We start from the raw sequence: 10264 nt of genomic DNA, 5'->3' as shown, positions 1-10264 counted from the left end.
TATCAATCCAACGCGCAGTGTTTCCGAGTGGCTGCGCTCTGGTCCCGGTGCAGGGAGCTTTCTTATGTTAATGCAGGTCTGACATCAGCAGTGAGATCAAAGCAGGGCAGGGGTACTTTAGAGCCGAGGCTGCCCCCACTCACACTCACTCACTCACACTCCTCTGCTCTCAGCTCACTCTCTCTCTCTCTCTCTCTCACACACACACACACACGCCATGCGTACCTGTCCGGAGCTACTCTACCACCCCGTGCTGGATTTTACTCATGCGTCAGGCTGACAACAACACTCTCAAAGGATATTTCACTCCTCTCTTTTCCTCCTCGTCGCTTTATTGAGCGCTGAGAAGTGACCGGCGCCGCAGCAAAGGTGAGTGGAAACTTGTTCGGCTGCACGGAGGAGAAAGTCCGAGCGCGCAGGCTGCTGCTCCGCTGGCTGGAGCCGGGGTTTTACGCACAATGGATGCGTTTAGAGTGCGGGGTTATTCAGTGAATGCAAAGCTGATTGCTTTGTTTGGAGACACGGTCCGTCTCCAGAGGTGTGACTGGGGAAAAAACATGGAAAAGGCATGTAACAAAGATCGGTCTAAGATAGGAGAAGTGGTGTGAACTGCCTTGAATCCAGTGTCCACTACATGTATAATAATACATTATCTTAACTTTATGTTTTCTGTATATTATAATATCACCACTCGGGTGATTCATATGAGGTATTGTAAGGATAAGGACATTTATTTATAACCTTATGATTAGGCTGCTAATAGAAGATCCTTGTTAGTTACATCCGTGCTGATGTTTAGGAAGTGTGATGTGTCCTGTTTTACCCAGCTTATCTGTGGCTGATGACAGACACATCGGTCGATGTGTGAGTCTGTCGCTCTCTATCTTGTCGGGGGAAACTGGAGCTGCCATTTATGAAGAGCCCAGTGTAAAACAAGCACTAGAGGCCGTGACTGATTTAAACAGATCTGACAGTCAAACTGTAGAAATGTTCAGGAAAACAATGTCAGCTGTATCATGAGTTAGTATCTTTATTGATTTTACGCACGGGTCAGACTTGTGTAGTGGATGAAAAGCAGTTGTAACACACAATAGTATAGTGGTGGGTTTCAGTCACCTCATTTCAATAATTAATAGCAGGGATTTAACACACTTTCGAGTGCGTCTCCTCCAATCAGCGTCGAGCTGATGAAAAGGCGCATTATCTGCTCCCTGCGGTTTCTACGCGCTCTTCAAAGACGCACAGCTCCGAGCTGATCAGATATAGGGTCTGTGATGCGCGGCCCCTGTCCTCTGACTGCAGATCACTGCTGATCTCTACTGATGCCTCCGACTCTTTACGTTTATCCAAGTGGAGCAGAGGTGACACCAACCGTGGCTGAAATAGGTGGAGAAATAAAGCCGCTTGGATCGTGTGGACTAGGCCCTGAGCGTGTGTCTCTCTCTATAGGATATAAGCCAAATAGTTTATCCAATGTGGAACTAACTATAACTGAAAAAGTTAAATAGGAAAGTGAGTATTGTGATGAGACCCCTCTTATTATTTAGGATGTGACTTTGTCTTAAAGGTTACATTGCAATTGTCTTCTCACTTCTGTTTATTTGCATTTAGCAGGAAGCTGAACTGTTACTGTATCACCATGATTTTTCTTAAAATATAAATAATCAACAATTAAACAATTTCCGTCATTATTCAATGTGAGAAATAATCAGGGATTGTTGACGTGAATAAAATTATCACTCTTTAATGTTGTACTCATTCACTTTCCATATTCACATTTGATCTGTTTTGAAATTATCTCTGCAACATCTAAACCTTGTGAGGTTTCGAAGCTCACTTTGCCTCAGTTTACTTCAGCGCATCCAGTAAAAACACTCTGAATCTGGGCCGCTGTTGCACGGCCAAAGTCACTGACCATGTTTATTGTATTTATTACAGGGTTTAGAGGAGGAGGCCGTGCCATGAGCGCTGACTTTTGAGTCTCAACCGAGAAGCCCAACAAACCCTTTGTATTTTTTTTGTCTCGTGTGAACTGGAGCCACAGTCCAACCATGAGGAGCAGCTCTCATGTCCTGCCTCTCAGTGTGCTCACAGTTCTGCTGCTGTCTCAGGTCTGCTCTGGCATCAAATGGCTGTAAGTATTCTCACCATTCTTCCACCTTTACACTGCTCAAACTATTTCACAACATGTTGTCCTGTTGTCATGTGGCCCTTTGTGGCATTTTTCGGTGTTTTATGGCGCGGCGGGCCCATGGCAGATTTGAAATAGGCCCCAGCATTCCTCAGGTTGCTTCTGGTCAAGGGGAAGGGTTGTGTATACGTCTATCTGGTGGAGGAGACCGTAGATTAGCAGGCAGATCTTCACCTTATGAATGTTTTACTCTTTGTTTTATTAACTTCACTAACAGAAGACGTTTCAGTCGTAAGATCTCAGACTGAATTGACCTCCTGCTGTATAAAAGTAAAAAGATAAGAACAGAAAATAAGAGGACGAGGCGTCACGGTGCCGCAGACAGTGCCAGTGATGTCACCGCTCTCTGTGTGCAGTCTGGTCAGGCCTCACATCCGTGTAAATATGGGGGCTGCAGAAGGAAGCTATGACACAAAGGTTGATTGCTCATACTGAACACCACACTGTTTTTATGGTACAAGCAAAAGTAAGCGATAATTTGCACAATAATTTTGGAAAGTACATAAGGTTGCCAAGTTGCTATTTCGGAATTTTGTTTTGTTTCAACTGAATGTTTTTTTTGTGTTCTAACCCTAACCCTTGGAGGTCTCCCTCACAATCTGCATGTTCTGTTCCTTATTTCCTTATCTGATTATTTTGTGTCTGCATCTTATGTCCGATCACTGTGAAAACACGACTTTCTGGACCTTCTTTACCTCAACCATGCATGACGCCTCATCAGCGTGAGTGATGCACGGAAGACTTAAGCAGATGTGCCATGAGCGCGGGGATGGCATGTGCTAAATTTAAGCGAGAAGTCTTACAGTTCTGATGATGCCGAGTGGCGCAATGCAAAACAGATGCAGTTGTAAACACCTGTGAGTGCTGGGTTACCTCAAGCCCTGTGGAGTCGCAGCTTATCGTTGGGCACAGAGTGGCGGCCCCTCGGCCCCTAATGCAAAACAGGCCAGGGTGCAACGGTTCTCACGAACTCTCAGCAGAGTGCAGGACGCAGAAAGCAGAGATCAGCGCTAACCTGCTAGGCTTGTGGTTTCTCTATTAAGTTAATCCCCAATAAATTCTAACGGTTTGAATCAAATCAAATGTGAGCAGCCTTTAATAGTGTAAACACATGATTCGTGTCAAACTGAGGCCACAGAGGAAGATGTTTCCTGTGGTGGAAAACGTGAGGCATCTATGTATTTTGTCATCTGACTGTGGATCAAAACTTGGAGTTTTTTTATATATATATTTTTTTTTATCTTGAGGCCTCTTCTATGCTTTAACAAAAGAAAGCCTTCTGCCAAGAAGGTGTCATTTATATTTTATGAATCCACAGCTGATGTTCCCTTGGGATTTTCACTTTGATAAGATGGTTCTTTTCTGTGATTCAGGCCAAAATATGTGGCTGTTTGAAGCATTATCTGTTCCGATTCCTTAAGTGTTTGTCCAAAGCTGATGCGTCTCACAGGCTTGAAGAATGTGCACAGATGAAACTCAAATCACTAACTCACAGCACGCTATGAATGTAACCGTTTCACAACACATGAAACGAAGAACATGTGATTAAGCAATTATCACCCCTGCAAATAAGACTATATATATTGTTTAACTCAAACTGACCTATTTCCCTGTGTTGTTATCTCACGCAGAGCACTGTCGCACGCTGCTACATCTTTACACATCAACCAGACCCAACACTGTAAGATGCTGCCCGGCCTCGTGTCCTCCCAGGCTCAGCTGTGCCGCAGCAACCTGGAGCTCATGCAGACCATCATCCAAGCTGCCCGCGAAGTCAAGAAAACGTGTCAGAAGACCTTTGCTGATATGCGTTGGAACTGCTCCTCCATCGATGTCCCCACCGATGCCTCAAAGTATCGTCCAGACCTCGAACGAGGTACGGTCAAAAACAGTTTGGAATGATAGTCTATTGTTTCCAAAGAGCCACTCCAAGTACTTTTTGATCCACAAGAGTCTTGTGTTTATGCTCACGCTCAGTGAATATCCAAAAGCAGGGTCACTGAGTACTGCTTTGCGGTTCAGTTTACAATGAAATGTGTCTGTGCTCCGACGCCACAATTAAATTTTTTTGTATTTATTAAAACACAGCTGCTTTCTAAAGAATTTTGATACTTACAGAATCGTGTCCTTTTCAAAATGTATTTCTGGTTTTACGATGACATGTGGCCTCATTGTTCCGTTTATTCCAACATTTATTCCTGAGGAGCCGTCACCAGGGATTTGTACTGAAGCTGTTATTTGAGAATACCCCCTTTCACTACCTGCGTATATTCTGGGTGATTTAATAATTGGCTTGTTATTCCTGAAATCTAAAGCATCACTGCATCTGACCACACACCTCTTTGCGCCGCAGTCTGACTCTGTTGCCTGAAGGACCTTGAATGAGCTGGAGTCAGTTTGCTGGGGGAGCCGTGGGGAGAAATGACGTAGCTGCCCTTTGCCAAATGAACAGTCTGCTCTGAACAGGAAAAGGCTCATCTCTGTCCCGGCACAGCTTTGATCTAACCAGCCCTCGGTCATACTTGATTTCTTCCTTTACTTTGAATTGCTCCCTGGCCTTTAACATATGTGCTTTCAGTGTAGCATCGCACCACCAATTGCTTCAGTGCTCACTCTGCATTACAGCACGGGCAGTGATGGACTGGGTTTGATCGACTTTGTCCGGGAAGTCAGATTGAGACAGTAGAAAAGCTAAGGGGGCGATTTTAAAATTACAATAGATGGACAGCAGAGATGTCGATTCTAGCATCCTCTAAATGTAAATAAAAAAATCTGAATCTACAAATATTATTCTACTAATTATAAATAGTAGAGTTGAATTTATTCATTGATCAACTGAAAAAGAGAAACCAACAACTATTGATAAAACACAGTCCAAAATAGACTATTTGCATATTCCAGCTTCTAAATTGTGTGGATTTGTTACTTTTACTTGAAGGTACCGCTCTGCCACGTAGCCGACGCTGTTCCCTGATGTGCAGCTCCCTAGAAATGTAACAACATGTCATTGTAAAGCAGCCAGCGCCAACTATGATTGGTCCACTTGGCAGCTTGTCTCACACGTCTCTCAGTGGCTGGACGAGCACAGAAAACCTCTCCCTCCCTTTGACTCAGTGCAGTGTCGGATCTAGGATTTTCCTTAATCAGGGGCCATAAAGGGGCCACAATTCACACAGAGAGACGGATTATTTGTCCAAAATCCATGTACAATTCCTGATTCAGCAATATGAATATTAAAGTCATTCCTTGTTCACTGTTAACTCTATTGCTTTGAGCAAAGACACAAATCATTAAATGTAATAAAAAAAACTTTCCTTGTTCAAGCACATTGTGTACTTCAAAAAGGCTTTGAAAATATAATGTCTTTATAAATGGTCATATTTATAGTTAGTACTGTTGTTAAGTCAGTGGTTTTTTTGAAGACTACTGACAGTACAGGGACACTTCAGAGGCCAATCACATTTCAGTTGGGGCCAGTGCCCCATTAAATTGATTTAATTGTTGTAGGCCCATGGCTGACACAAAACCTGGAAACTTTTTGCGCCGTAACAACTTTGATGTCTGTTCTTGCAGGAACGAGAGAGGCTGCGTTTGTCTACGCCCTCTCTGCTGCGACCATCAGCCACACCATAGCGCGGGCGTGCACTTCTGGAGACCTGCGACTGTGCTCATGTGGTCCCATCCCAGCGGAGATCCCCGAGCCTGGATATCGCTGGGGAGGCTGTGGCGACAACCTGCACTACGGTTTGATCATGGGCTCCAAGTTCTCTGATGCTCCCATGAAGATGAAGCGCCCGGGCTCCCATGCCAACAAACTGATGCACCTGCACAACAGTGAGGTCGGCAGACAGGTGAGAATTTTCAGCATAAGAAAAGGGGGGAAAATGCAAACACATTGTTTCCTTTGAAACGTCTCAATTTTAATTATATTTATGTCGGTTTTAGATACATTGCTTGTACTGTATCTTAGATGTACACACTGTGAGCCCTGACGAACCCCTTGTCTTCTGTCCTCATATAAAGGCACTGAGAGATGCTCTGGTGATGAAATGTAAATGTCATGGGGTGTCCGGCTCCTGCTCCATAAGAACCTGCTGGAGAGGCCTGCAGGACCTGAGGGAGATCGCCATGGACCTGAAGACCAAGTACCTGTCTGCCACCAAAGTGGTCCACAGGCCGACGGGCACACGCAAGCAGCTGGTACCCAAAGATATCGACATCAGGCCGGTGAGGGATAACGAGCTGGTCTACCTGCAGAGCTCCCCGGACTTCTGCGCCAAAAATGATAAGCTAGGCTCTATCGGCACACAGGACAGGTGAGACCGTCACGTCAACTGTGTTTGACCATGAGTGCATGAGATGAAACAGGGTTTTTTGTGGTAATGATAGTTCTCTGTTGTTTGGGGTTTGATTTGCTGGCATGACTCCCGTTGGTGACAGACTCACGCAGCTGAAAAACAGGAAATGACCAATTCTGGATGTCTGCTCATCCAGGATGTTGACTCTAGTGAAGTGCCGCCTTGCGCGGTGGCACCGTTTAGTTTGCAGACTGGCTGATAACAACCAGTGGCCCCTGAGAGTGCTCCGTCTGTGGCTTGTCTGAGCATGTGTCAGTGAAAAGGCCACTGTGACTAGAGTGTTTGTCCTGTTATCTGAAACAATGACTAATGAAGTTATTCTTAGGGCTGAGTGCACCAGAGCTGATATTGATTGGAGAGGGCCACACAAATGGGGAAACAGTTAATGGTCCCCAAAGATAAAGCAAACATACTTACACCACTCAGATCCAGTGTGTGGTCTGTGAGAAGGTAGCAGGCAGTAAGTCAACCCTTTGTCAAAGGGTCAGAATATGTAGTTGCTGTTAATTACGTGTACGCAAGAGGGCTGCTTCGCGTATCCTGCGTCCGTTTGTTTATTAGGTTGTGCACGTCCTCAGAAATGAATGTGACACGTATGCAAGATGCAATACCACCACGTAAAGCTGCGAGTCCATGACAGGGTCAGTGGGCATGGTATCAGTGACAGAAATGGTGGAGAGTGTTGGAGAGAAGCTGTGTGACCAGGTCCAGAATTACCCATTTACAAATTGGTGATTGTTGTGTTTCCTGTCTTGATTTCATCATTTGCCAAATGTTGATCTCCTCGAGTGTCGCCATCTTTGTTTATATTTGCCGCACGCAAATCCAGAAGTGGCAGAAACATCAGTCTGAGTCGAAGATTATAGAGCAGATCACTCTTCAGGTTATAGTCTAAGTTCTATGGAGTGCTCTCTAATGTAATACTCAAATAGTATTCTCTGCTCTCCTAAGCAAGTACGTAAACAATAACGTTCACAACGCAGTTGCCAACGTGTAACGTGGTTAAACAGTTAGAACATTGTGGGACTAAGGGTCTGCCTCATGGTGAGATTTAACATCAGCTGCCTGCAGTCATGGTTGTGTAAGCCAGCTTCTAAATTGGGTGGATTTGTTACTTTAACTTGCACTGTTAAGGCTTATTTATACTGCACTATACTTATTTATAGACTGACACTGAAGGTACAGCTCTGTCACGTAGCTGACACTACAATGAGCTCCACTAAATGGCACGTGGTGGTGTTGTATGTTGTAAATGTCATGCATCGTGTGACTGGCTACATCATGTGTCCCTCGGCCTGAGGCCGCTCTACAGATAACCAGGAGACATGCCTCATGTCAGGGACACTCACTGAGCCTGATAACGCTACAGCCATGCACAGTCTGCAACCTTTTGCCAAATGACGAGACACCCGTCATGACATAAAAGTGTGATGCTGGGGTTTTGGTTTGAGTAAATGTGAGTGTGTGTGCGTGCGTGGGTTTCGATGTCGTGCTCTGTAGTCCTGTTTTTGGTCTAATGAGAGTATGTGGAGCAGGGAAAGGGAATTTTAGCAGCAGTTTCTGATGAACAAAGTTTGATCAGTTGTGCAACAAGGAGATCTCATGGTCATGGGAAGGGACGTTTGTCCTTTAGTCCTAAATTACATTATTGGGTCTCTGCTTCTATAGCGGCAGATGTGAACTACAGAATGTGCAGTCCCAACCGATTGCTCAGTTTCCAGCACAGCAGTGACATAATAAGTTGTTGCTCCTGACAAACCATGACTGTGTGGGAGTTTCTGTCTATTTTCAAGCTCTCAGCAATGTCATAAACCTGTCTCACACCCAGTCCCTCCTCCTCCTCCACCTCCTTCACTCCCACAGGAGCCATCGGCTCAGCATCGCTCTCAGCACACTGGTCATTAACACTCTGCCATCGTAAAACAATGCAATTATGTGAAGAGGGCAAGCTAAAGAGAGGGAGGGCAGCCTTGTGCATTCAGTGTGATTTACGGTGGGGCTATTCTCTCCTCATTTAAGATGCCTCTGGAACGAGAGGTTCCATAGCGTCCACTGCCCAAAGACGGCGAGACAAAAAGCACATGAATGAAAAACATGTTTGGAGGAAGGAGTGCACGAAAGGTTAAGGCATGCCGGTCGGTCGAGCACTTTTAAAGGACTATTGTGGTCTCTCTATAGGCTGCGAGATGATACAAAATGTTTCAGAACGAAGCTGTAAAGTTCATTGTGTTAGGCAGGAAACATGTTAGCCTCCACATCTTATTTAATATCTTCTTTTTCTGTGCCAATTTCAGGCAGTGCAACAAAACGTCCCTCGGCAGTGACAGCTGTGACCTGATGTGCTGCGGCCGTGGCTACAACCCGTACAGCGAGAAGCTGGTGGAGCGCTGCCACTGCAAGTACCACTGGTGCTGCTACGTGACCTGCAAGAAGTGCGAGCGGATCGTGGAGCGATACGTCTGCAAATGATTCCGTGCCGCTGACGGCTACACCATCAGTCCTCTGCATGTACTCAGCCACCCGGGGGCAAGCAGATTAACCAAAGCACTACCAATTCCGAGAAGGCTCGATCCGGCCTTCAGCTTCAGCATGTGTATCTCAACGAACAAGTCGTCTATTCTTGTCAGTATCATTTTTGTATTGAATCTCCGAGCTGCCAGTCGGGCTTCCAAACTTTTTCGCTTCACAAACCTGGATGTGGAGAGTGTGGCGACAGCATCAGTGGGCCTGCGTGAAGACCGCCGTCCTCCTGGGTTCTTTTTCTTTTGTTTTTTCATTTTAATGATCATAAAATCCCAACCAGGGATATTGAAAGTCTATTTTATTCTATCTCTATTAAAAAGAAATAATATTGGATTTTTTGCTGGAGGAGAGGACTTTGTGTTTTTTTGTCACTCGACCAAGACTAATGTTTGACTTCATTCCACGGGATTCGAAGGGTTCTGATGGAGCCATGTGGTACTTTTTTTTAGGTACTATCAAAACTTTTTCCTCTGAAGAGAAATGGACTATTGAGGGAAAAGAGAACACAAAGGGAACTTCAAGTAATTTTCAATCATGGAATTTTTTTTTTATGGTTGATGTTTTTGGACTCTCACCGTGGGTCCTGTGTGGGGATCCTGACACGCCTGCATCCCTGTGGATTGAGAGAGGACTATTAAGAACTTTGTGAAATTGTGCATTTTCTCCTCTATGTCTGACTGACGTGCAGTCAGTTCAAAAATATATTCTATTTTTTAGAGCATATGAGCTGAACTCATGGATTTTGTAAACCACTTCTGTGTGGATGTACATACTGTTATTTTGTATACTGAAATAAAGAAAGAAGTATTTATAAAATAATTAAATGATCTTCACCATGATCTTTACATTGAATATCGCATGTTCTTGTCCTTTTCCTTTAAGAATGTATTATAAAGCTCTTCTTACAGAACCTATTACCTCTAAAGCTAATTATTTTCTAAGTAACATTAAGTATAATTCACAGCCTTATAAAACAGCAGTTTACCACCACAGTGACTGTAAATCAGCTCAGCGCAGTCAGTAATGACTTGCAGGGTTCAACCCGTTCTCTGAATCACCCAAACCCTGGGAAAGTGTTTGTTTGGACATTCCACCTCCTCACAAAGACCATCACAAAGGGTGTTTTGTCACTCCTAGCCCGGCTTCACCTCTCAAACATTCATCTGTCTGAGAGCCAGACCTCCAGTGGACA

The 10264-nt window shown here is 44.6% G+C and overlaps 1 protein-coding gene across 1 annotated transcript; it reads left to right on the top strand.

The window, feature by feature from the left end:
• On the top strand, positions 1-9887 carry wnt11 (wingless-type MMTV integration site family, member 11). The gene is made up of 6 exons (XM_034607149.1): positions 1-369; positions 1939-2134; positions 3823-4067; positions 5765-6042; positions 6215-6507; positions 8844-9887. Exons 2-6 carry the CDS (start codon positions 2052-2054, stop codon positions 9016-9018), a joined length of 1074 nt encoding a protein of 357 aa, XP_034463040.1. The 5' UTR covers positions 1-369; positions 1939-2051; the 3' UTR covers positions 9019-9887.
• Positions 9888-10264: the final 377 nt, after the last annotated feature.

This window comes from Hippoglossus hippoglossus, chromosome 14 (assembly GCF_009819705.1).
Source record: "Hippoglossus hippoglossus isolate fHipHip1 chromosome 14, fHipHip1.pri, whole genome shotgun sequence".
Classification (NCBI taxonomy): Eukaryota; Metazoa; Chordata; class Actinopteri; order Pleuronectiformes; family Pleuronectidae; genus Hippoglossus; species Hippoglossus hippoglossus.
The sequence above is the reverse complement of the archived record's forward strand: the minus strand, read 5'-3'. Positions and strand labels throughout refer to the sequence as shown.